The sequence below is a fragment of the Mus musculus genome, chromosome 2 (genome assembly GCF_000001635.26).
Source record: "Mus musculus strain C57BL/6J chromosome 2, GRCm38.p6 C57BL/6J".
NCBI lineage: Eukaryota > Metazoa > Chordata > Mammalia > Rodentia > Muridae > Mus > Mus musculus.
Window position 1 is genome coordinate 106,834,800 of NC_000068.7, and position 27,530 is coordinate 106,862,329.

A 27,530-nucleotide genomic window follows, 5' to 3' on the forward strand; every position below is an offset into this window, starting at 1 on the left:
TGTATTTTGAGACACTGCCTCGAGTAGTGAGGCTTCAAACTCATTATGTACCCATAGATGACTTGAACACATGACACAGGCATGCACCACCACACCTGACTTCATATGTCTCCTTAAATTGCCACCTTTGAGGAGTCTTCTCTGTTCTTGTAATGATTCTTTCTCCTTCCTTTCACAACTTCCAAATAATTCTTACATCTATACTCAAGTCTTCACTAGAGTGAAATATGAGCTTATGTTCTGAGCCAGTTTTCCAGGGATCTAGGGCTTGTCAAACACAACTGTTTATTTCACATCTCCTATGTGCCAGACACTAAGTTAGCCTGTAAGGATAAGCAGGGTGCAAGATGGGGATTCTACTATGTGAAACATTAGTGCTGATCTGGGAGGAGCAACTCTGGGTTGATTGACAGTTTCAAGGGTTTTGTAGGAAGTGGGGGAGACCCAGGGGCTGAGCTTGGAGGACTGACTTGGCCTGGGAAATGGAGAAGCATACATAAGAAAGAAAAAGGAGAAAGAGAATGTAGATTCTCGGCTGGGAAAGCATCTGGGGATCCCAGCTTGAGAAACAGACCCTGCTTCTATAATTGGTATTGAATTCAAGGGCACAGTGGGAGGGAAATCCAGGACCGAACCACAGAATCACAGATCTGCTGCCAGGCTCCAGGGGTAGGGGGCATAGTTGGGAGGCACAATTAAGGCACAACCACAAGATTGTCGCCAATTGTAAGCATTTTATGTGTTACAGATGCTTCTGAGAGTGGTTGGCTTGGTGGAAAGGGCTTGTGGCGAGCAGAATATAAAGACATGCTCTCCCGCTTGCCCTTTTCTGAGTCTCCACGTGGAACAGATGATCTTCATTGTCCCATGGTTAGCCCCGAATAATGGAAGTCGAGGGAGATTAGAAGAATAAACTGCTACTTCAGAGCCTCTGCAGCACTGGAAAGCATGTGTTGCCAGTAATAACTCCTGGGAACTCTTTGGTCAGTAAATGCCTCAGCTATAATTAAAAGGGCATTTTCTTGGTTATAATTTCTTTTAATTAATTAAAAATAAACATATCATCTGGGTATGGGGAGGTATAGTCCCTTCCTAGAAATGAGAAAATAATGATTCCTGAGATCAAAACTCAGTATTTCCCAAAGAGCACTCTGAAGCCCCCCAGACCTCTTGGGGTGGATTGATGGGACAGTGCCCCTCACTATGTCCCCTTGATGATCCTCAAATGTGGTAATTCACTAATGGCTCTGAGAAGTCTTGCAGTAAAGAGACATGTTTAACTGAGCTGTCCACCCACATATTTGACTATAGTATCCTGTTATTAATGCAAGAAGTAGTGCCATTCCAATGAATGCCTACTTTGGGCAACATGGTAGTGAGATGTTGTTGTTGTTGTTGTTGTTCTTGTTGTTCTTGTTGTTGTTCTTGTTGTTGAGACAGGTTTTTACGCCATAGCCCATGATGACCTGGAAGCCACTATGCATCCCATGCTGATCTCAAGCTTGAGGTAGTCCTTCTGCCTCAGCCTCCTGAGTGCTGGGACCATGTGCTGGTACATGCATCACTGGTGACTCTGAGCTGAAAGGTCTACAGACTAGTACACCTCACTCAGAGGACAAGGAAGCCAGAGCTCGGTCAGTGCTGGCAGGCAGTCCCTACTCTGCAGACTCATTGAGTTAAATCACTGACAAGCAGACCCAGGGATAGTATCGTTTAGCTATAGTCTAGTAGACCCAGCGACACTGGGTTTGCAGTCAGAGGGTCAGGACTTATTTTGAGTTGACTCCATCAGCCTTGTCACCTTGAATAAGGGGTCAATTCTAATGCAGCTCTTACATCTGAAAAGCGGTGAGTGCAGTGCCTGTCTTAGAACGGCCCCAGAAACAATCAGTCGTGCAGTGCATACAGTCTAGGAGCCTGTCTCTGTTAGGTATCACGTCCATCAACCCCCCACCCCACCCTACTCGCTGCCCCAGCAGAAAGCCAGGCCATTCATAGCTTTGTCTTTGAAGACTTTGTGGGCTCTGCTGTCTATGTCCCCCTCTGCTACTGTGTAGCATGCAACTGTGGTTACTGAAGCAGCAACAGTTCTGTGGTAGCCCAGTAAAGCTTTGCGTACAAAAACACGCACCAAAGCAGGTCTAGCCAGCGGGCCCCACAGTGTGCTGAACTGCTGCTGTAGGTATGTCTAGCTCTACGGGACGAATACAATACATAATTCCATTGGTACTCAAGGAAACCAAGGCACAGAGCTGTTAAGTCACCTGGTTAAGGTAGGATCAGTAAAGGGCAGGAGTAAGAACTATGTGCTTTTTACCTACTGATCCGAGCTCCCTGCTCCTGTGACAGCAGAAGGCACTATTGTGTGAAGAAGGACCCTCCCTGGCTCCCAGACGCAAGTGAAGAAGCGTGGATCACAGAAGTTGAGCGTCTGTCCCCTCGCTGTCACCACCCCCACCTCTGCCCTGCTTTACTGTCTCTATAGTAACTGAGATTTCTGGTGCATTATAATGCAAAGGAGTCATCCTTATTTTTCTGGGAATCACCAAAATATACCCCTACTCTATAAAACACTATAGCGACACTGCAAATATGTAAACATTAAGCTTCAAGCAACAAAGCGCAGAGTTGGCTACAGATGGACTTAATCAGAAACATGTCTGCCTAGTTCTAACACATGCAGCCTATTTCTTAATAAAAAATAACCCCGTGCACACTTACCTATGCCTTTTTTCTTCCTAAGTGGAGTAAAAGTAGCCCTGGAGTCAAGTTTGAAATTATTTTCATAATTTTGGGTAATTAAGACACTTCCCAGATCTCATTAGCGAAAGCCCAAAATAGAATAATTGCCATATAATTAGTGATTGGCAAACCTTTAGAGGTTTAAAGGGCTGTTCTTTCCAGAGTGGAAGTTCAGGGGCCTTATCCAGGTTTAACTGAACCCAGGACCTTTCTGGTCCAGATACTAGCTCCTTCCCACTCCGTGTGCCTTGGCTCTGCTTGTCTTGGGCCCCCATGGTCATGGTTTTGTACTTTCTCACCCCTGTACTCACCCCTGGTGGGAATCTTGTTCCCGGACAATGTTTATGCTTGTACTTGGCGTCTCCAGTCTGGTACAGGAATACACAACAGGGAGAAGGCGCCTCTGTGCCCTCTAAGTATGTCCAGTCTATGTAGGGAGTCAGGGCTGCAGCGAAGCACCTCCCGGGAGAGGGAAGACAGATCGCTCTGTCAGTGCTAGGACATCCTGCTTTCGGGGGATTTGAAATGCTTTGGGAGGAGGAGAAGCTTTCTATGCTGTTCTCAAAATAATTCTAAACCACCATATAAGGAGCATAGCAATGGGTACTGTCTGTCAGCTAAAGTAACTGTAGGGAACTGGGAGTGGAGAAGTCCAGTAAACTGCTACAAGTGCTGCATCCCTAGCCGATGCAGAAAGCTAGGCGTGGTGGCCCATGCTTGTAATCCGGTGCTGGGGGTTGGGGTGGTGAAAATAATCAATTCCTGCACTTGCTGACCAGCCAGTCTGCCAAACTAATGAGCCTCAGGTCCCATTCAGGGAGAGAACCTAGCTCCAAAAACAAAGTAGAGGGCTCCTGAGGAAGAACACCTTCTGACCCCTGACCTCCGCACACATGCACATACATACACAGAAACATTTTACACACACACACACACACACACACACACACACACACATCATCATCATCATCATCATCGTCATCATCGTCATCATCATCATCATCATCAGAAAACAAATGAAGCTTGAGCGGCTGCTCTAAGGTTGCACTGTTATATTTGGGTTCAAAGCAACAGAATCAAGTCTCCAGTTCTCTGTCCACACTTGTCCACTGGGATCCAGGAGACCATGGAACATGGTTTCCTAAATGTCTCGTTTTTATTTCAAGAGAAAAGAGGAAGCACAGTGTGGTGGCACACACCTTTATTCTCAGCACTTGGGAGGTAGGGATAGCAAATCTGTGAGTTCAAGGCCAGCTGGGGCTGCATAGAGATCGTGTCTCAAAATAGGGTGAGTCGGGGCAGGGGGTGGACTTTGAGTCTGGGCTTCTCAGGAGTGGAAGCTTGGCCAACTGTTTTTTTTTAGGCCAATAAATTTTTTAGCTGCCTCTTCACGGGTTGCTGGAGACTATCATCCTATCTTGCAAGATTTCTATCGGCATCAAAGCAAAGAGATGTGGGGGTAAGGGATAGGATGGGTAGGAGAACAGCAGAAGCCATTACAGCCTCTAGAATGTGTCCAGTTTGTGGCACTTGATGTTCTTCTCAAGTCTGCCTCCCATATTGGAATATGAACTCATGAGAGAAAGCAGTTTCCTGGTCATTTCTAGGACGGAGAAGACTCACTACATATTCAGTTAGTGACTATGCAGAACTCAATGTGTGCCAAGCACTGGTCAAAGCATTCCGTATATTTTCACTAAGCTTAAGTGGTCGGCACTTAAGGCCGAGGAAACATCCTATCACAGGTGGAGGTGACAGGAAGCAAGCACTGGGATGTGTGCCGCTGTGTAATCATACCCCTGTGTAGTTAGTGTTACTCACTGCTGTCACAAAACACCTGAGCGGGGTGGGGAAGTCGAGGCTGTGGCTGCAAATGCACGAGGCAGCTAGTCACTGTGCTCTCACAGCCGGGGAGGGGGGAGGGGGGCAGCGGGGAAGAGACGTGAATCCCCATGCTAAGCTGGCGTTCTGCTTCTTATGTATTGGGGTTCCCAGTTAATGGGATGGTGCTCCCCACATTCAGGTGACTCTTCTCTCCTCAGTTAAGTAGCTCTCTGGAAACACCTGCTCAGACGCTGCCAGAGGTGTGTCTCCTATGTGACAAAATCTCAGATGACAGCCAAGGCGAACCATCACAATCGCTGTTCACCCACCCATTAAATCCTGAAACAAATCTCTGGCCACCTGCTGCAGAGTCCCTGTTCCTGGCCACCGCCGTGGGCGGCCACCAGTTGAAATGAATTGGGTGGATCAGGCTCCCATCAGAGCAGGTTCTGATTTCTCACAGGACTCTCTACTCCCAGGCTCTGGGAGGACCCTTCCCCGTCAGAGTTCTTCCATCTGCCCTGTGCTTGTTCCCTTCCCCTTGTACTAGTCTCAACTGTTCTAAGGTTGCAAGTCAAGAAGGCAACTGAGCCCTGTCCTAAGTTTCAGAACAGAGTCTAGACGTGTGTTAAATGAAGAGACAAGTGGGTCAGTTTGCGTGGAAAGCTTTGTTTAAGTGTTGGACGAAAGCAACTCCAGCTGATACCATGATAGGAAAATGCAAGTCCTAACTCTCCTGCAAGGGAGCCTGGCTTGGAAGCAGACTGCTGCTCTCTAGGGTTGGAAGTTGATGGTGGAAAGAGAAACTTTGAGATCTCACTTGAAAGTCAGGGACAAAAACAAGGCACTTCCTATCCCAGTGCGGTGGACACTGAAAAATGTGTCTTGAATTTAATGGGATCATCGGAATGCTTGAACAAACAGGGAAAAGGACATCTTAAACCAAACAGGAGGCAGTAAAAAGAAACTGCATTCAGAGTTGTAGGTGGGTAGCTCTGTTTAAGCCCTGGGTTTTTATTGCATACCAAAATTTGTGAGCCCAACTAGTCTGAGGTAGGTCTAGGGATGACAATATCCATTCAAGTTAATTTCCTGGTAAAGGACACTTCAATTTGTTTCACTGACAATTTCCTTCAGCTAAAGTAGAAAATGCTCTCAGTACTTCCTGCAACCAACCCAGGCAATTTCAGAGAGGTAGGTGGTATCTGTTAGAGCCCTGACAAAGCCAGGGTGACTGTCAAGCCACACTCCCAGGGCAGATAGCGATGTTTCTCTGGGGTACCTAGATGGTGCCTGCTTCTGTTATGTAGGCGCTCATCTTTAAAGTCTAGAAGTACCGTGACTTACTAAACGACTCATCTGCTGTCTATCAACTAAGGCCCATACACACAAGCCTTCCTGGAAAACAAAACAAACATGAGATCCCCTACACAGTGTCCATAGTAACTATTAGCATGAAGTCAGCCTGGACTTCCCAAAAGATATGTGCTCATTTACTTGTTTGGAGGATCGAGGCATCCAGGCTAAAGCATCTCAGCAGGAGAGGAGCGTCCCCACAATACATTTGAATACTCAGACATTCTGTAAACTTGCAATATTGTTTTACATTACAAACTTTGTAAGGTAGGGGTTGTTGTTATCCACGTTTTTTATAAACAGGAAGCCGATCCTCAGAAGTGTGAAGGAGGCTAACATCAGGTCTCTGAATAAAGAAAGGAAGGCGGCTCACATGCTGGTTCACACCCATCTGAGCACTGGTTCTCAGGTTGGTTCCAGGACTGCAGCCTTCTGCCAACTGAGCCACATCCCCAGCCCCTAAACACACCTAACACTTAGTTAACACGGTGTGGGGGGATCCCAGGGTTCAGCTGTCATCTTGTCTTGATACTTCAGAGCACCACAAGGAGGTATCCAGCATCGCCGTAGACTGGGTTAAATTGCAGCATCTCAGCCCCAAACCTAGACCTCTGAGAATGGGCCTTTCAGGTGATTATCCACCCTAACTTTTGAGAAGCACTGCATGCAGCGTGTAGGTTTTCTCCAGAATTTCTTATGACCTCATACAAGGAGGTGTTCAGCACGCACCAGGCACTATCGGAGACAGGGCTGACAGAATTAGAGCTGCAAGTTTAAAGAGGAAGGCACGCCAGGGAAAAGTCAATGATTTATACACTGAGTTCTGTTGCTGGAGGTCAGTAGATTAGGCTCTCATTAATAGAAACCGTTTTCTAATCCTAAGCACTTAGTCCATTGCTGGGTAGATGAAGGAACAGCCACACGGAAGAGTTTAGTGACTACATCAGGGAGCAGCCCAGGTGGAAACCCCTGGTCTCCTGGTGCTGCATTGTGAACGTGTTCCTGGTCTCCTCTTGGCAGTAGAATCAGAAGACTCCATCATCACTTGTTGTTCGGCTTGCACACTCCAGAATGCACTCTTGGGATGGAATGGGAATGAGAGGTGTTCAGATTCTGTTAGCCCGATCTCTGTCACCCTCATGGGCTCATAGCTTCCTGTTCTTCACCTTTGTGGCGTTTCACAAACATGTTTCTCCCTCCCTCTCCCTCTCCCTCTCCCTCTCCCTCTCCCTCTCCCTCTCCCTCTCCCTCTCCCTCTCCCTCTCCCTCTCCCTCTCCCTCTCCCTCTCCCCCTCCTCCTCCCCCTCCCCCTCCCCCTCCCCCTCCCTCTCCCTCTCCCCTTCCCCTTTTCCTCCCCCTCCCCCTCCCCTTTTCCTCCCCCTCCCCTTTTCCTCCCCCTCCCCCTCTTTCTCCCTCTCCCCCTCTCCCTCTCCCTCTTTCTCCCTCTCCCCCTCCCCCTCTCCCTCCCCCTCTCTCTCCCCCACCCCTTGCTCTGTTTGCTTAGCCAGAACCCACAGAGGCAGCATAGATTTAGAATCTCCATTAGCTATTTTTCCAAGTGAGTGACCACTGTGGTTAAATTTCACTGCCACTGGCTCAATTTCCTGCTTAAGATAGGGCCAGCAAAGTTCCTTTAGAATTTCCCGTTTCTTGAAAATGTTGCAAGTCACCAGTTTTGACACTGTCCATTTTAAGTTTTTAAGGAGTCACCTTTATCGCCCCTGTCCATTTCTGGCATTGAGCCTTTTCCTGTCCCCTGATATTTTTCTTTTCTTGCTCTCTTTGGTACATGTTATACTGTGCTCACATGTGTATTTGATTCCATGCTAGTTGTTCTTTCTAGTTCTGAATCTCTTATGGATTTTTCACTTTGGGTGTTGGTTAAATGCTAAAAGTACATTCAATGTCTGTCTTAGTGGGGGCTTTACTGCTGTAAACAGACCCCATGACCAAGGCAACTCCAATAAAAACAATATTTAGTTAGAGTTGGCTTACAGGTTCAGAGGTTCTATCCAGTATCATCAAGATGGGAGCAGGGCAACATCCAGGCAGGCATGGTGCAGGAGGAACTGAGAGTTCTATATCTTCATCTGAAGACTGCTAGGAGAAGACTGGCTTCCAGACAGCTAGGACAAAGGTCTTAAAGCCCACACCCACAGTGACCCCACCTATTCCAACAAGGCCACACCTCCAAATAGTGACCCTCCTGGGCCAAGCATATTCAAACCACCACAATAGTGTAAGTGTCACATCCTGTGTGGCACGCCATGCGACAGAATGGCTATTCTAAATGTATAGATGTTTATCACGGAGCATAGGTTTCCGGTCTGGTTCTTTCTTCTTTCTTTCTTTCTTTCTTTTTTTTTTCCTACTTCCAAAATTTTATAATAAAGTACATAATATTAATTGTTAAAATTTTCAGTAAAAAGCTTAAAGAATAAAGTTTGGGGGAACTGCAGATGTAGCTCAATTGGTAGCAAGCTTTCCTAGCCCACAGGAGCCCCTGAGTTTGATCCCCTGCACTACATAAGCATGGTTTGTGCTTGTGTGGTACATGTGTATAATCCTAGCACCTGGCAGGAGCAGGCAGAAATATGAAAGATCCAAAGTCACTTTCAGATACATAGTGAGTTCAAGTCTAGCCTGGTTCACATGAAACCCTGGGTAATCTGTGGCCCTTTCACACTGAGAGAGTGGGTCATCAGATAGAAGGGAAGGGTGAATGGAGAGAACCAGGGCCCGGAGACATAATAACCCAGAAATCAGAGAACAAACTTCTGTTCCCCTCATCAAAACCTCTGCACCAACCACAGAAGCAGCAGAAATTTATCCTCTATAAAATTAGTAACTTCAGAAGCCCACGGATAAGCCTTCCTGAGGAGTCTGCTCACAACTCATCCTCGCCCTGACTCACCTCCCGATTCTGACCTACCCTGGTGGCCTGCAAGGTTCCGTGGTGGCACAGTCAGCAGAGAAGTAGCAAGCTGATGCTGGGCTCTAGACACAAGTGTGAGTATGGACCCAGCTTTGCCAGTGAAGTAGATGTTTCCCATCAAGACCCATAAGCCTCCCATATCTCACTGCTCAGATGTTCAAAGCACCCTGAAGGTGACTGGGATGGCCATGAGCGACAGCAGGGTGCAGGAGTGACGTCAGTAGGATTGTTCTGGGTTCCGGATGCTGAGTACTGGATAGGTATTTGTCATGTTACTGTTAGCGCTAGGCTGTGTTATCACAGAGGTTCACTCTGAGAACCAAAGCGATTTAAGGAATTCTGTTTTCAAACAAAACTTGCTCACATTAATACAAGTGTGATATAAGTCAATTCCCCACCGTCTTCAAGGAAATATCATTAGTTCCGGTGATAAACCGTAGTGGTGATGAACTTGGGTGTTCCCAGCATGGACTTATATAGCCCCAGTGGTAAACGCTGGAGAAGGATAACCTGGCTCCTGTTCTACCTCACGCCTGCATGCACCGAGATGGTAGCTGATCTGTGATGGCAATAGGAACAGGTGAGGAAGGGGGCACCCCCTGCAGTGGCAGCTGGGTGCCCCAGAAGCATGACCATCGCCTCTCCCCCACTGATGGCCAAGCCCAGGCCCTCCTCCTTTTCATCTCCCACAGCCCAGCACTGCTGTGGGATGCAGAACAGTAGTCGTTTTCTAGGATAGCCACACCCCCATCCCTCACGCCTGTGAACATTCCCTCCCTTGGCAAAGGAGATTTGCCGATGTGGTTCGGTTAAGCTACAGGACACAGGAAGTCCGCCCTGGATTATTTGGGTGAGCCTATGTGATCATAAGATCCTAGTTGGGGGTTGGCTGGAGGGTCAAAGTGAGAAACAGAACTGTGAACACAGGTTAGAGGGAGGCTGGACCAGGGAGCCCCCGGTTCTTTTTCTGGAAGTAGGGGAGAAAGTGACTTCCCCCTTAAGTCCCCAGAAGCAGGCTGCTCTGGGAGTATCAAGAACTGTCAGATAAACCAGCTGTATTATTTCAAGCCTCTCCACTCCTGCAGCGTTGTTATAATGGCAGTAGAAAACATATTGCCCAGGACAAGTGGACCTGCATCTCCTGCAAAGCCCTTCCAATTTGTCACTCTCTAGTGCAAAAGGAGAAAACTTTTAAGTCTTGGAAATGTCCAGGTTTAGCTTGTGACATGAGGAGGGAGCAATGTGAGAAGAGAACGAGGAGAGGACCCACCTGGAGCAGGCGGGGCTACTATTTGGACTATACTTCCTAAACTGGGGCTGAGAGAGATTGTGCCTGACTCCGGTTTGTTTTGGCATGGAGGGTAAGCATTGACCTGGGTTTGACCTTGGGAACCTTTCATCTCTTGTTGCTTCAGCTTTCTCCTCCGTAAAGTGAAACTTTGTGTCTACTGTAGGTCCTCTGTATCAAATGGGGTCCTGTGCAGCAGAAACGTGCGCAGAACCCTACCCAGGCACGCTGCCAGCTTTACATAAACACCACGGAATAAGAGCAGACATTATTTTAAGAGCAGGGCATGGCTTATAGAGTCCTAATTGTTTGGACCATGTTCAGATAGATCAGGTTGAGCAGGTTTCTTCCTGTGGAAGGAAGAGTCTCTGTGGTAGCTTTCCCTTTCTGGTACAGCCTGGAGCTGAAAACCACTGACTGTGCCTCTCAGACTTACTTAACCATAGAATCCTTTAAGATCCAGAACAGTCTCAGGAGATCAGATATAATGTGTCAGTGTGGCAAGATTGCCATGTGACAGTGCACCAAGAAACCTCTTACCTCACCCTACCCTGTGTTCATGCCCCATTCACCACTGATTCACACCCTGGGAACGTGTGTGCCACCTGTGCAAGGAGGCTTCTGGCCTAGTTTCTAGACCTAAAAACCCAAAGCCATTTCCCACCTTTGCTTTGCTGTCCTGGCCTGTGAGTTGTCATTGAAGCCAAGCGGCTCCTTGGAGCTGGAATGGGAACATGGAGTTGTTGCTGAGTTATGACATTTACCTTGCAACCCAGCAACCTAACAATAACTTCATATAGTTCCCAACGTGGGGCAGGAGCAGCAGGTTCCTCTTCACTATAATGGCATTAGTTCGTGAGCAAATAACTGAGGGTTTATGTATCAAGAATACTAATGTATTTTCATAGTAATTGTCTTGAAAAAGAAAACATGTATTTTTCAGTGAAGGGACAGCTAAGCTCAGTTGCGTTCATTCTGAGGCTCCCAAGAAACAAAGCCAACACCGTGGTGTTCTTACTTCACATAGGAAAGCCTATGTAAAATCTAATTTCTGCAGAATTGCATTCCAAGAACTTAAACCTTGCTCACATAAAGATACCTTTCAAAACTTAAATACAGCACATTCAGTTACGCCCTGGTGTTTTAGTTTGTTTTGGTTTTGAAAGCTATAAAGAAATAAACTAGAGCCCTGTTTATTTTTAGCAGACACCTCTAGAAAACCCTGAAAAAAATATTCTATTTATAAAACAGAGAAACCGTTTTCATGCCAAATGGCTTAGAAATCAGAATGAATAGGCCCGAGTATCAGAAAAAGCAAACGTTTGTGTTTGTAAGATTGCTTCAATCCATCAGCAGTTCTAAAACACCTCAAAGCGATTGGCCTGGTTTTGCTTTTGGCTAATGAAAGGCTACCCAGAAATTGATAGGTTGTGCTTAATTTTCTGAGTAGATTGGAACTGAATGAGCGGCACAATGGGATTTAAAAAAAAACAAAAGTCAAATTTGAAATGAGAGTGACTTTCATGAGTTATGCTTCAGAGTGAAAAGATAGTGAATTTAAATAATTTTCTGGTTAAATTATTTCACTATGACATTATATAGAACATTTATTATTTCATCATCCTTTAAGGCATTAAAAATGAAAATGAAACCTTGGTTGAGTAAATTCAATGGCTATAAAATACTCTAGAAACTGAATGTAAGTGACCCCATGCCAGTCGAGGTCAGAGCAGGGGGCAGGCAGGCTGCACCCTGTCACTTAATCTTTCTGATCAGTGATGTGTCATGCTGTTTTTCTAAGCACTGTAGTAACAGCAGTAACGACGAAACAGCTCTTACTGAGAGTCAAACATTCTATTAAAAACTTCATGTGGGTTATTTGTTTTAATTTTCTCAGTAATATATCAAAGAGGTAGACACCGTGCCCATCTTGCAGATGGGGAAGCTGAGGTTTTGAAAGGCATACAAGTTGTCAAAGCTCACACTTCTAGAAGTATTGAAGGTGGTTCCGACTCAGGTCTAGAGCTCCAGTCTAGAATTCCCTGGTTGCTCCTAGAGCCAACACTGAGCAAACAATGCAGAGCTCAGTGGCAGAGGCTCAAGGAGACTGAAGTTTGTGACAGTCTGTTCTGATAATAGCCCAAAAGAGTTTGGGAATCTAAGGCAAACCTTCTATCCTCATCCTCAAAAGAATGGCTCTTTTTTATTTCTTCACATTATCTCCATCCATTGATTAGCCCAGAAGAGCCTAGGCCTGACCTCTCTCGGCTGTCTGTCATACCCCGTAAGTGTTTCCATTTTTACTCACAGCTGTCTGTTTTTCTGGATGGCTCTCCACTCTCTCTTCACCTCTGTACCGGCTAGTTTTGTGTCACCTTGACACAGCTAGAGTTATCACAGAGAAAGGAGCTTCAGTTGAGGAAATGCCTCCATGAGATCCAGCTGTAAGGCACTTTTTCAATTAGTGATCAAGGGGGAAAGGCCCCTTGTGGGTGGTGCCATTCCTGGGCTGGTGGTAGTCTTGGTTCTATAAGAGAGCAGGCTGAGCAAGCCAGGGGAAGCAAGCCCGTAAAGAACATCCCTCCATGGCCTCTGCATCAGCTCCTGCTCCCTGACCTGCTTGAGTTCCAGTCCTGACTTCCTTGGTGATGAACAGCAATGTGGAAGCGTAAGCCGAATAAACCCTTTCCTCCCCAATTTGCTTCTTGGTCATGATGTTTGTGCAGAAATAGAAACCCTGACTAAGACAACCTCTAATTCAGATCTCTCTTTATTGGGACCTGGGATGTGGCAGTCATTCAGGAGAGGTATGAGAGGCCAGGGAACACAAGGGCCTGCATCCATGTAGGCTGTATCTATATATGGGCACTCGGTTCAGTGTATGGAGGGCTGGTAGTTCAAGCCACATTTTGTCCTAAGTATGCTTGTGTTTATTACCTCACTATAATTTATCTTTGTGTAGAACATCTTATTGCATATTTCAATAATGGTAATTTTCTCGACCATTTTTTAATGCAGTCTAAAGGATATAATTGCTTCCATTTATTTTGCTCTTATAAATAATATTTGAAGTGAACAGCTTTATGCACAGCATTTTTATTTGATCTTGGATTATTTCCTTAGCATATAATTTCTAAGTAGAGAATTCTGGGTCATAATATAAGCCATGTGTAAGGCCCGTGATGCACTGCCCAGTCTTTTTTTTTCCTTTTTCTATGATTTACTTTAATTCACTTTTTGGTTTTTCGAGACAGGGTTTATCTTTATAGCCCTGGCTGTCCTGGAATGTACTCTGTAGACCAGGCTGCCTCAAATTCAGAAATCTGCCTGCCTCGGCCTCCCAAGTGCTGGGATTAAAGGCATGAACCACCACTGCCTGGCTATTGTTTATTTTATTTTAATGTGTTGCAAGTGTACTACATGTATGTGGGTTTCTGTGGTAGCCAGAATAGGGCCTTGTATCCCCTGGATCTAGATTTACAGAAAAGCTGTTGTGAGCTTTGTGACATGGGTGCTAGGAACCAACCTCAGGTCCCTCAGAGGAGCAGCAAGTCCTCTTAGCCACTGAGCCATCTCTTCAGCTCCCACCGTCCAATTTAAATAGAACATGAACCACATACTGTGAAAGTATTTAAGATGGCCATTTCAAAAAAGGAAAAAGAATAAAATACATTTTAATAGTTTCATTTAACCAATATTTAACCAATCCTGTTTCATGATTCAGGAATAGTTTCATTGTTATCCACAATATTATTTTTATATGTGTTTACTACAAAGGTTTTTAGAAAGAAAAAAGAATAAAATTCATTTTAATGTGTTTCATTTAACCAAGTTATCACGAATATTACTTTATATGTATTTACTACAAAGGTTTTTAGAAGTTTTTTTTTTTCCATGAAGTATCCAAAGTGTGGTGCATGTTTCACAAGTTAGCACATCTCAGTTGAGACTAACCTCATGCCTGTGTGCTCAGTACTCAGTAGTGGTTGTCATACTAGGCAGCATTGGCCTATTTTAAAAAAAAAAAATATACACACACACACACACACACACACATATATACATATATATATATATATATATATATATATATACATGTGTGTACATGTGCATTATGTACATATATATACTATAATATACTTTAAATTTATTTATCTATAAATTTATTTAAATGTATCTATTTATACATTTATTATCTAGTCTTTAAAAGAGTCTTCCAGTTTGAACACCCAGCCTTCCTGCATCTTGCCCTGTCCTGCCCTCCAATCAGAGTATTATCTGGATCACTCCCTTTAGTATTTATTCTAAATATTGTGCTAATTTTTTTCATTATTGGGAATATTTCCTTGATATCTGTTTCAAGTCACTCATTTTAACAAATCTTAGGATACACCAAGATGAATCAAAAATGGCTGACAATCTTCTGAAGAAGAGATGCTTAGCCAAACTTTGACTAGCACGCGTACACACCTCAGAGAGAATGTAAAGTATGCTGAAGTTCATGAATGAGGATTAGACAAAAGGCTGAGGGGATTAGAGAAAGCTTCTTGAGAAATATAATGATGACCGGAGCCTTGAGGGCGCAGTGAAAATTTAATGGGCAGAGAGAGGGGGTCTGTTTGGCCTGTAACTATCTTGTTATCCCTACCAGATGGCAGTGTGGTGAAGGCTGGGACGTTGCCTCTCTTTGTGCTTAGCTCTCCCCAGAGAGCCTTGCCAGAGTTTCACAGTGGAAGATGCTTGTAATGTTTGTCGAGCCCAATTAATAATACATGGTTGGCTGGCACGGGGTGAAGGAGACACCCGACCTGCGTACCTACCTTCACCTCTGAATCAAAGGGCCCAAGTAAGCTTTCCACTCATCCCTTGGACTGTGCGCAGTCAGGGCTTCCTCACTTCACTTAATCACTCTGGACTGAAACTAGTTCTTTAGAGCCAAAATGTTAGATAAACGGGGATCAGCGCTTTAACTTCCATCTGACCTATTTGTTACTTCCTCTGAGCCTCGAAGCAACAGAAATAGGGCTCAAGGACAAACAGTAACCTGGGAATGGGAAGGCACTTCGTCTTTTGTTTTATTTGTGACTTGCTTATACCAGCATTTGCTCGACATCCTGGCAAGTTTCACAGGAATTGTGAGCCCTGTTTCATGATTCAGGAGAAAGGGAATTCACAGAAGTTCCTTGCTCATATGGCTTTGAAGAGTCAAAACTAGAAGTCTCATCTTCTAATACCCAAGCCTTTGTCTTTCCGTGTTATTCTAAAGTTGGCCCGCCTATGTTAAAGGCTGACTCCAGTGCTTTTGGGATGTGTCTGCTCAACATTTCCCAAGATTGAAGAGGAGGGAAGAGAGAAACTTCCTGGTGACAAAGCCAAGGAAGCAGCAACACTAACAGTTAAATGATGCTAATGGCCATCCTAGCAGGCACTAGCCTCTAGTTCTTAATTAGAGGGAAGATTGTTCTAAGTGAGTTTCGAGTAGAGTCATTGAAACCTCACAACAGACCTGTGGGCTAGGTCTGTTATCATACCCATTTTGCAGACTGAAAAACAGATCAGCTATGGGAATATACCCAGAGTCATTAGAAAGCAATGCAATCACCCATTAAGCTCTCACCCCAAGACAGCTATTTGGCATAGTGGATTTTTTTTTACAAGATATTTTGATATACTGATATATTAAAAGTCAACACTTTGCCAGGTGTGGTGGCGCACGCCTTTAATCCCAGAACTCGGGAGGCAGAGGCAGGCGGATTTCTGAGTTTGAGGCCAGCCTGGTCTACAAAGTGAGTTCCAGGACAGCCAAGACTACACAGAGAAACCCTGTCTTGGGGGGAAAAAAAAGTCAACACTTTGGGTTTCCACTGACCATCAAGGAATACACATCTCTCTCATGAAGTCAGAAACTCCTCAGAAGACTCGCTCTTCATTCAGGTGAATTGCTCTGGGCTAGGCGGCCGGGATTTACAGTGGTGAGCCCACTGAAGCTGCTAAACTTCCGGTATACCTCCTCAGCTTCAGGCTGCACAGGGCTTTCACAACCACCTGTCATTCATTCCTCTGGGGTTTCCTTTTCAAGCGATGGGCTCTCTACTAGTGAATCCCCCCCCCACCCCCACACACACACTGTATCCCCATTGTGCCCCAGAACGTTAAATAGTATGTTAAAGAAAGCATTGTTAGCAACATAAATGTCGGATACATACACACTCTGAACTAAACCAAGCACAGTAAAGTGGTATTCTGTCCTCTACTGTGCCATCCTTTACCATACCAACCTCTACTATACCACCCTATGTTCTCTACGATACCAGCCCTACCTGCATAGTCCTCCATCACATTCTCTCTGTGAGGCCAACCTCTACCTACAACATGCTATCACACTATCCTGTATCATACAGCCCTCTATTGGTCCATTCTCTATTGCAGCATCCATTATACTCTCCTCTCTGGTACCACCCTCCCTCTACTACCCTCGTGGTACTGTTCTTCATTGCTCTCTCCTCTACTGTACGATGAGCTCGTCTGTTTGGAGCAGAGACTTCATTGGTCTTCTGTATTCATTACAATCAATCTCTGAGGGTTTGCTCTGTAACAAGACACAATCCAGCTGACCCTGAGCTCACCGCTCTCGCCCTCTTACTCTTTAAAACGTGAGTAAAGTAGGCTCTGCTTGCTTGGCTCTCGAATGTCTGCAGGTAAGCAGGGCGGGGGTGGTGGGGACGGGGGAGCGCAGGTGTTCTCTGCCCTGTGCTCAAGTCCTTGGCAGTCTTCCCAACTCTTTTCTCTGTCCTGCTCATTCTGATCCTTAGCACCAGCCAGGCATGGAACTCACGGTGCCTCCTGGCTTGGTCTCTTCTGGGAGATGGCTTTGTGTTTCCTGATGCTACATCCACCTGCATGTTAGGAGTATTTGAAGGGAAAAGTGACTTCCCTGCAGTCCCACCAAACAGTCCCTGGGTCACTTCTCATTTGGGAACCTATCCATTTTAGAAACCACTAGCTTATTTTTTTCAGGTCATTCGGACTTTCCTGGAGGCTCTCTGAATTTAGATTACCTAGAAAGGACAGCCAGAGTTCAGAGAATTCTTCCAACATCACCTTTATGTATGAAATAACTGGCTGTTGTTCTTCAGGAAAGCTGTTTTGAATTCCCTTTGTCTATCACCTAGCTTGCTAGAACATAGCTCACAACAGACATCCAAACCAAAAGGTACCGACCCAGTGGATCAGTGGATGCCCTGGGGGTTCACCAAGCCATCTTCACTGGGCTTCCAAGCCACTGGGTGTGCACTACACAAAGAAGGTAACTGGAATTCACTTTCCAAGTCTCTGTGTGGCCAGGCTTAGTGCTGGGTATGCACGGGGCAGTCTGAAATCTTAGGTAAACAATGACTACTGCATCCTGAAACAATGGGCTATCAGTCAACCCCTAACAGAGTGGCTTTCTGACACCTGGTATGTTATAAAAACATTGCACTAAGAGAAATAAGCCAGACACAAATAGATAGTCATCTGTTCTCACTTATATGAGGTTTCCAGATCATGCCCGACCATGTAGACAAGAAGTATAAGATGTTTACCAAGAGCTGGAGGAATGAGCCAATAGGGAGCTGTCATTTGATGATGTATACAGAGTTTGAGGGTGGATAACAAAGACAGTCACATTGTGGATATACTTAATAGAAAGAACCCAACTATACCCAACACAATTAAGGTAACCTTTGTGTACTGGCTAGTTTTGTGTCAACTTGACACAGGTTGGAGTTATCACAGAGAGAGGAGCTTCAGTTGGGGAAATACCTTCACAAGATCCAGTTGTAAGTCATTTTCTCAATTAGTGATCATTAGTGATCAAGTGGGGAGGTCCACTTGTGGGTGGCACCATCTCTGGGCTGGTAGTCTTGGTTCTATAAGAAAGCAGGCTGAGCAAGCCAGGGGAAGCAAGCCAGTAAAGAACATCCCTCCATGGCCTCTGCATCAGCTCCTGCTTTCTTACCTGCTTGAGTTCCAGTCCTGACTTCCTTAGTGATGAACAGCAATGTGGAAAGTGTAAGCCGAATAAACCCTTTCCTCCCCAATTTGCTTCTTGGTCATGATGTTTGTGCAGGAATAGAAACCCTGACTAAGACACTTTGTAATGCCTTATCATAATAAAATGTTGTCTATTTTTCTCCTTATAAGTTTTCTTTCATTCTTTCAACCAGTTAAGCCACGCTTTTTATTATGAGTTTGTGTTAGATGCCCGTGCTGAAGTGTCCTCCCTGCTTGAGCGGGTAGGGAGGGAGGGTTTAGTGGGGGGTGGTGGTGTTGTAAATGCAGTTCTCATCCTGCCTGCTCAGCGCAATGCACCATTTGTGTTAGTGACAGGCTGAGCAGGGGCCACCTCTCTTCTAACTGAAGATACCATTGAATTTCTTGGCTGCAGAGTAACACTTCTATAAGCATCAGGTCCTGTCCAACTCCTCTCCTGCCCACAAAAAGTAGTCTCTGTCTTGTTATGATCTGTCCTGTGCCCCGCCGGGCTCTCACGGTATGATGAGTGACTTCATCTTCTGAGTCATATGGAAGGGGACAGAAAACATGATGAAACTAAAATGACTTTTCTCTGCTATGCTGGTGAGTGTGTGTCTGTCTCTCTCTCTTTCTCTCTGTGTGTGTATGTGTGTGTGTGTGTGTGTGTGTGTGTGTGGACATGAGGGTAGGATTGAGGGTAGTTGTGTGTGCATGTGGCAGGGTGGAGATGTTTATGTTGTGGTCACATAATTGGGTGTGGAGGCTGGGATTGGATATCAGGTGTCCTCCTCCATCACTCTCTGACGGACAAGCCCCAGTGATCTTCTTATCTCTATGCCCAGCCCACTCAGCTTTGTGGTTACAGGAACACACAACCATACCTGGCTTTAATATGGGTGCACTGAACTCAGGTCCTCGTGCAAAGCTTTTTTACCCACTGAACCATCTCCCCAGTTTGTTCTTCCTGCTCAGAGCTTGTTTATAAGATTAAAGGCCAGGATGCTTGGGTGAGCTGTAACATTATTTTTAATAATTCATAGGGAACCATGTTTGAAAGCGGGTCATAATGTCTCGTTTCTAGATACCTAAAGCAAACTCTGCACACTGCCTCCTTTCCAGTAGGGGAAGGGAATGGTAACAGAGGCTTGCTTCTGATACTTGTTCCGTGTTAGTTACCAGACAGGAGCAATGTTGGAAAAAATGGCAGTGTCTGATCCTTTGGCTCAAGAAGCCCCACCTGTAGGTCATGGGGCTCAGGGGACTGCCTGGTACCATTTCCTCCTTTTGCATACACAGCACACAGACCACTTTAGTCACCCAGGACTGCCCTTTATCAGAACAGTATCTTTTCATCCCAAGCACCTTATGACTAAAGGCGATACTACAAAGCCCTAGTGAAGAGCCGGGACAAGACAGCTGTCGGAAGAAAAGCCTGCAGTGCCCTTTGGAGCAGCTGAGCCAGTGTCTGGTGAGGCGGGCTGTCCAAGCAGCTGCACAGGGTAGAAAGATAGAAGTTTTTCCTCTCTCTGCTAACAAGGGTGTGTGTGTGTGTGTGTGTGTGTGTGTGTGTGTGTCTGTGTCTGTCTGTGTCTGTCTGTGTCTGTCTGTCTGTGTGTCTATCTGATTCAAGTCAGTCTGTGGGCCAAAGCAAGACATCTTTTTTAACTGCACAGGAAAATAACTTGCAGACTAGCCAATAGAAGGACTTATGTAGGAGACAGAAGGTTTCTCAAAATCCAGAGCTTAGGAAAAGCAAGACAGGGACGGAGGGAGCACAGGAGGAGGAGAAGGGGACAGCCTCTCATGTGGATATTCAGGGTGACACATCTGGTGTCAGGGAAACTGCTCTTTCTAACTGACAGGGAAGCTTTGCGAGCAGGGGAGGGCTCAGCCATCGCGATGGTGAGCTGGAGATCATGAATTACCATGACAGCTCCATGGCATGTGGAGTGTGGGGTGATTTTCACCAGCCGTGCTTAAATTAGCTTCTCTTGGACCTAGGATGACGTTCAGTCAGAGAGAGAGTGCCAGGCTCGAGGAAGGAGGACTGTGATTCCGAAGGGCCACAGTCTAGGAAAGAAAGGTGAAAACTGGCCCCTACTTTCTGAGTTTAGTCTAATGGAGGTGCCAGGCAGCACGGGTACCATTAATTAGCAGCTTGTCAGTTCCTCCAGTAAAACCTCTCTGAGTCCTCTATTATAAATATTCCAAGAACCCTGAATACCCCCGACTCTGAACTTCCTCAACTGAAGATCTTGCCAAACTCTAATCACCTGTGCCAGCCAGCTAAGCAGCCTCGACGAACTGTTTTGCCCTGTGCGGTTCAGGGATTTGTCAGAGCGAGACTGCGTGGACGGGTGGGCGAGCAAGTGTCTTTCTGGAAAACCTTCCACTCAGACAACGTGAGCTGAGGAAGTGCCTGTTAATAAGTAATCAGCCGGAAGAGATCAGGCTGTCTGGCCATCTAGTAATGCTTGCGGGGTCACTGGGGACCTTTAAAACATTCTGGATCGGGGCGCTCTGTGACTTGTTGAGTACTTGGCTGGAAATTCTAGAAAGAAGAAAGAGCCTGAGCCATTTTCTGCATGTACACATATTTACACATGTAGGTATTTATAGAAAGAGATATATTGTTAATATACCATATATAAATAGAAACTACAAATTAGCACTATGTCCTGCCAAAGGTCTTACATACAGTTCTTTTATCGACATTGGAAGATAACTTTTTATTACAAGGATGAGGAATCTGAAAGTCACAGAAGACAAGGAAGTGATTGGCAGGTGTGGGGCTTGAACGTGGATCTATTTGCCTCCATAATCCACGCTCTTAACCTCTGCCTCTCAAATAAGTATGGCTGGCTTTTATAGAGCCTGTGGGTTCTCACGACTGTAAAGAGGCCAGCCTGCCAGGTCCCACAGCTGGGTGTTACAGGATCCATTGACCTCTTCTTCAGAGCGGCTAAGGAAAAGAAAGAGAGACACTCCGGGGCTTCTAAGCCTTGCAGAAGTACTCAGCAGACCTGGACACATAAGATTCCCGGTCTTTGTGGTATAGGCAGCCCAGTTCTTGTCTGCCCATGGAAGGTGGACAGTGACCCAAACCAGGGCTGGGAACCAGAGCAGCACACCTGACCTCCAGTCCTGCTGTCTGTAAATCCTGCTTTGCCAGACAGGCCCTGCCCCCTCTCAAGTTTGCGGAGGGAGTAAGCAGCCATTCTCTGTCCAGGCCTCCTAGGATTTATGGGCAGCAGCGCCTTCTGCCTGCACTGATGAGCTGTGTACTGCAAACACAGATGACCTTTGCAGCGATTTCATCTCAGCCTGCTTCCGTCTAGAAGACCTGGGTTTTTGTTTTTGTTTTTTTTTTCCTTGACGTTCTCTCCAACTATTTCTGCCTCTTAACTCTCCTGACTCCTGCTGCTCTCAGCCATCCAGTCACAGAGGCTAACCGCTGGTAATTCAAGAGCCAAGATCTGATTGGTGAAGTGTCCCCAGTTCCTGTCCACTTGAGTCTTAGGTCCAGTGGTTTCAGGCAGATGGAACTGCTCCCCTTCCTTCCAGACCTTTCTAATCCCTCCCCAGGAGGGGACGGGTTTCAGGCACAGATTGGCCTACTAGCATGAAGGTGCTTTGTGAGTCCTTTTCTTACAAGTTGGTTCCCATGTGGTATTTGTTAGTCACAGCTAATTATGAAGTCCTTGGCCAAGGCACTAGACATTGTTCCTTGGATTCCTCCATCCTCTTTTCCCCCCTTGCCCCCTGTTGCTGCAGAACAAAACCTATTGTGGCTCTCTGGAGGTTGGCTATGCGCATATTTTCCAGTGAAACTCTGATGGGCTCACTGCTGGGGTCTCATGTTTCAGAATTCACACTGAACTGGATAGAGCGTTATTCACTGACATTGACAGAGCCCGCCCGCCTTTCGTCTGCGCAGACGTTCCTCCCACCCTGCACTGGGTCCCTCACAGGCAATTTGGACAGTTGACTGAGAATAACTCACAGCATTCGTCAGAACCTGGGTAATCGGTACAGAAAAGTATAATGTTGTGAGCATGAGGTCATAGGAAGCTCGAGTGCCAGGTGTCACCAGCTGCCCTGTGTGTCAAGGTGGCAGTCTGAAGCCACCCTTGGGTCTGTCTTTCCTATTCCCTGGGCAGACTGCCTCAGTGTTCACCTGCACTGTGTACTGGGCTTCCGCAGGGAACTAACACATTCCTAAAAGCAAGCTTGAAACCCAGAACTGAGTCCCCTCATTGTTGGCCGCTGTGGGTCCTTCCCTTACCTAAGGTCCACATCAGCAAGTGAATTTGAGGACAGAATGGGACTTAGAACATAATCAGAATGGGACCCAACATCCAAACATCCAGGGGCCCCATTTCTTTCCCTGTGCTGGGCTGGTTCTGGAAAACATTACCAGGCTGCTTTTCCTCCTGGCTTATTGCCACTACCTTGTGTGAAGACCTTCCTTATGTGCAGGAGACAGGAACTGTAGATGAGTGAAAAATAGCAGCGGCATCACACTGTTTTCCCTAAGCCACCTGGCAGTCCCATGCCAGCTTCTGGAACCATCCAGCGTTCAGACCGAAAGGCTGATGCAGGTGCAGATGCCTTTAATGTTTCCATTATAATTGTGGGACTCCCACATTAAAAATCACATGAGGTGGTTTTTGTCACTATTATTTAACTGAAGACCGTAGAGTGGAGTTGGCCTGTTTAGGCTTACATGGTAGGTAGCTACCAATACTAGTGCTGGAGATGTTGATAAATTGCTATCACTAATGGCGTGCTTCTATCTAAATATAAACTGAGACTGCATGCTTAAGGAGTGCTGTGAGGAATTAAAGCCAATAATCTAGATAAAGGCTCTGTGTAAAATATATCAGGGCCTTGATAAATGTTCCTGTCACTGTAACGTAACCGCTCACTGTTATACACACAGGGGCTTGAGTTCAAATAAAAGCCAGACACATTAAAACTTTGTCCTTAACTTGGACCCTTCTGCATTCTGTCACAAGTTTAACATTAAGCAAACACAGCTTGGGTTATCTATAGACTGTGAGTTCAGCCTCGTCTTTCCCTGGAAGCTTATAAAACTGAGCACTTCCTGAGAAGAAGAGGGTAGGACTACAGGCTTATATGAGAAGAAGCTACAAGAGGAACATTGGAAAGATTGGAGAAATGAACTCCTGTTCCTTTGACTAAGAAAGTCCCTAGGGTGCCCTGGGGCTCAAAACTGCCTGTCTCCAGCAAAATGAAGCCCCTTGCTGCCCCCACAACTTGGGTGTGCTTGGGACCCTTTCAAACTCTTCTTTATTTTCCATCCAAACAAGAACCAAAGGTCCAGAGGCTTGTTTTCAGAATTTAGGAGAGCAGATGTTTTTGCTTATTTTTTTTCTTTAGTCTCCCTTCTGCCAAAATGCTGGGTTTTCCCTGGGTTCCGTAGTTGTTTTTCTGTTTTGTTTTGTTTTTCCTTTTAAGACAAATCTTGGACAAGGGTCACTGTAAAAGGAAGAAGGGTGGGCATTTCCAAGCCGGGGAGCTCTGCCGTTTAAGACCTGAATGAAAATATGCAGGAACCCGATGGTGAGCATGCTAGAGGCCAGGAGAGAACAGGGCTGATAGGTTCCTTTCTAGAAGAGTCTCAGGCTTTCTTCCCAAACCTGATGCCTAGTGCTGCCTAGTAAATCAAGAATAGGACAGTGAGCATTGCTTTCTCCCAGGATAGCCAGGGACCTTACTTGGTATGTAGTGCATCCAGAACTCCTCACGGGCCCTAGAGCCCCCAGCCTGCTAAAACATGGTAGATACTAATTATTTTCTATGGCTTTTTAAACCAATCAACAGGAACACAAATGTGTCATATTTGTCAGTGTTAATCGAAGTCTGACTCTAGTCATACTGAATTTTACAGGATGGCCCTGGCTATCCTGGAACTGGCTATATAGTTCAGACTGGCTACCAACTCAGAGATCTGCCTGCCAAGTTCTGGGATTGCAGGCCTATGCCACCATGCTCCATCAACAATTCACTTTTTAAGTTTCCATTATCTAGCTTTTCAAGGCCACCACCATCCCTAGCCTCCTAGACTTCATCCTCCATCTTCAAAGGCAGCGATATCAGGTTGAGTTAGTTGTCTCTCATTGCTCCACTCATGTCACTCCTATTGCCCTTTAGAGACCACTGTCAGAGGCCTTGGTTGGTCACACTGGACCTGCCATATATAATCCAGGATTATGTCCCTATTTTAAGTAACCTTTGCCACTGGAGTATATATTCACAGGTTCTAGGTAAGAAGGTTATGGACCTTTTAGCAGGGAACTCTAATGCCCATGACAGATAACACAGCTCATTTTTTATACTAGTACAATGGTTGTGTTTAGTAGAGCTTTCAGTTATAAGAAGTGGAACTTAACAGGTGCTAATGAAAAGAAGGGATCTAACAAGAAGGAGTTCAGGTCCAGTGAGGCACAGCTGAATCCATGTGTCTAAGGCCATCATTGAAGCCCTCTCTTTCCTTTGTTGGGTTTCCTTGTCGTTCATTCATTCTCAAGCAGAGACTAAAGGGTCGCTAAAGCATCTCCCAGCCCATTCTTGAGATTTGAGATTCCAGGAGGAGCTTGACCTCCTCCTTAGCAGGGCCAACTCCCAGGAATGACACTCAGCTGCCCAGCGTGTACATTTGTAAGTGAATTACAGGCAAACCACATACAGACAAATGCAAGTCGCTCCATCCAAGACTCGGAATGGAATCGACCTTACTGGAAAGAGATTATGACAGGGAAGGAGCAACTTACCAATGAAAAAATATGTCATTGTCACCAGAGGAAGGAGAGATCTGGGTGTGCCAAAGCACCAGGTGTCTGTCTACCCCATCATGTTACAGCTTGATTTCGGAACCATAAAATGGAGATAGCATTTGTCTTCAAGCCACAGACAAACTTGAAAGAGTCCAGAAGTGGTTCATCTAAGGCAAGTAAGTTATTTAGGTAGTGCACAGGAAGAGGGACTGGCATGGTGGCTAACTCTGCTTGGAACCAGAGTGTCTTATTTTATGTCCAAGTTACGTTTACTTAGTTTCATCGTTTGTAAAATGGATGGTAATGATATCTATCTCGGGAGCGCTAAACATTGTGAGGTTGAAGTATGCAGTAAAATACTTAGACTAGAACTTTGCCGATGCAGACACCTAATGAACAACAGCTGTCTTCATGATTGTTACCATTTTATTATCGGGTTGTTGGGCACCGGCTCCAGGAAGATGAGGAGGAGACTTAGAAAGGGGGTACCAAGTAAATCGGGTGCTCTTTTTGGTTCCTCCACTTTCTAGCTGGATCCAGTCTCTTCTTTCTTGAACTTTCTATCTTCACCATGGAGAAAAGGTTGCTACTGTCACCTGAAATGTGGGTTTTGAAAATGGTTACAATGACCATCTTTCTGCCCGTGACATTGACTGTGCATATCCACCACCAAATGAATGTTCTGTCTGCTTTTCTGAGTTTGGGTTCTTGAGCGAATCCTGTTAGTTTGTTCAGTGGGTTTGCCAGTCTTCGAGTAAACGTGCACAGTCCATTTGATCAACTGTGACTGGCGGGTGGGGGCAGGTTAAGCTGGAGAGGAGAGTGGAAGGCTAGCAGGAAATTGTCCATCTTGTCTTTTGTAAGTGTTCAGTGCAAAGCACAATTTCCCTAAGGAACAAAGCAGCCGTTTTTTTCAGAGAACTTGAATGTTTTGGATGAGGACAATTGGAAATGCCTTGTAGGAGCAGCAGGATTTCTAGAGACAAACCATTCTCTCTCACTAACAAACAGGACATTTGTAAATGAGGCACTGTCCGGGCCAGTTAGACAGACAGACATCCCCGCTCCTTTCCTCACATAGTCTCCATTTCAGAAACTCACTCCTGAAGCAGAAGCAGATCTGGGAAGACGCTCAAAGATGCTGCTGGAAGCAAATTCCAGAAAGATCGAGGTGTCCCCAGAATCCTCCCTTTGGTGACGGGAAGAGTTTTCTGTGACCCCCTTCACTTTTCAGAGCCTCCATCCAGACTGTTCAGGACACTTCAGTGGACAGTGGAAAGTCGAGTGTCCTTTTGTCTGAGACTTTAACAAGGACCTCTGCACCAAACCCGTACAGTGCTGGGGGAGGGTCGGAAGCACGGCCGGCGTTCCTCATCTCTGCAGCACTAAGGGAGGCTGGGAATCCTGGGATCAGGGCTGGATATCTTGGAAAGCACTGAGATTTAGTGGAAGACAAAGCTTTTGTCACAGTTTTGATAGAAGCCTGCTGGGAAAGTCTCCACTGTAGTGGCTCCCATGCCCCTTTCTAGTTGAACAATCTGTAGGCCCCATGCCTGCTTTCAAATGGATGGGTTTTGAAGCAGTCAACAGAAAAGCAGCCCGCTGCCAGGGCCAACCATCAAAAGGGAAAAGAGAGCAGCGCAAACTGTGGGTGAATACTCGCGAGAAATGTGACAGTCCAGAGGCTCATTCTGCTGGCCTGACCCGTGTGTGTTATCTTCCCAAAGGACCCCGTGGTTTAATGGATGGGGCTTTAACCTACCCAGAGGCCAGTCTCTGCTGGACAAATGGAACCTAATCCCTGAGGGCATCGACATACTCATGACACACGGACCTCCTCTAGGTAAGAAACGCAAAGGTTGGGCTTTCGTCATTACAGAATGCTCCCCTCCCGCAGCCTAGCAAGCAATGCTTCCGCAATGTAATGATTTTCCTTCAGAAAAAAAAAAAAAAGAATACAAAAAAGAAAGTCAGTGACTTTAAAGAAACCCAGTATGGAAATTAAACTCAGCAGTTCTGCTAGGCTTACAGGTGTTCATGAAATTAATTTTTTTTTTCATCTAGTCAAGTCAGGGGGAAAAAATCAATCAAATGAGCATGGAAAACCATAGTCTTTTAATTTATTTTAAGAACTGTATTCGCTTTACAGTAAAGGGATAGGGTGGGACACGGAAGGAGACAGAGACCTACCAATCCTAGGCATTTGAATGGCAGGAAAATGAAAGAAACTTTTGTTCAAAGGAGCTCATTTTCCTTTCACACATAGCACTGGGCCTGGGGTATCTTTAAAGGTTTACATTTGAGATGATTATATGAGAGAAAAAAATTTTTTAAGATGAAATATTTTCAGTAAGGACTTGCCCTGAAAATGACTTACGACAGGTATTTTTCTGGCATACTGTGGCAGCATTCTGACTTATGTGATCTCTGGGTGTCAAAGCCACCGCCCTAGTGACCCAGATTATCAGGCAGAAGATAGTTATCTGATTTAAATAATTCGATCCTAATTATCGATGAACCCGTTACTGGTTCGGCTTGCTACAGGACATTTTGAGCCAGGACCTACCAC

The 27,530-nt window shown here is 45.7% G+C and overlaps 1 protein-coding gene across 8 annotated transcripts in view; it reads left to right on the forward strand.

Annotated features, from left to right (window-relative positions):
* Positions 1-27,530, forward strand: part of Mpped2 (metallophosphoesterase domain containing 2) — a 175,181-nt gene that overhangs the window by 141,619 nt on the left and 6,032 nt on the right. For all 8 annotated transcript variants that reach the window (NM_001143683.2, XM_030252204.1, NM_001356555.1 and 5 more), the window contains one exon: positions 26,689-26,804. In NM_001143683.2, coding sequence (NP_001137155.1) covers positions 26,689-26,804 — 116 coding nt within the window. The remainder of the gene's footprint in view (positions 1-26,688; positions 26,805-27,530) is intronic.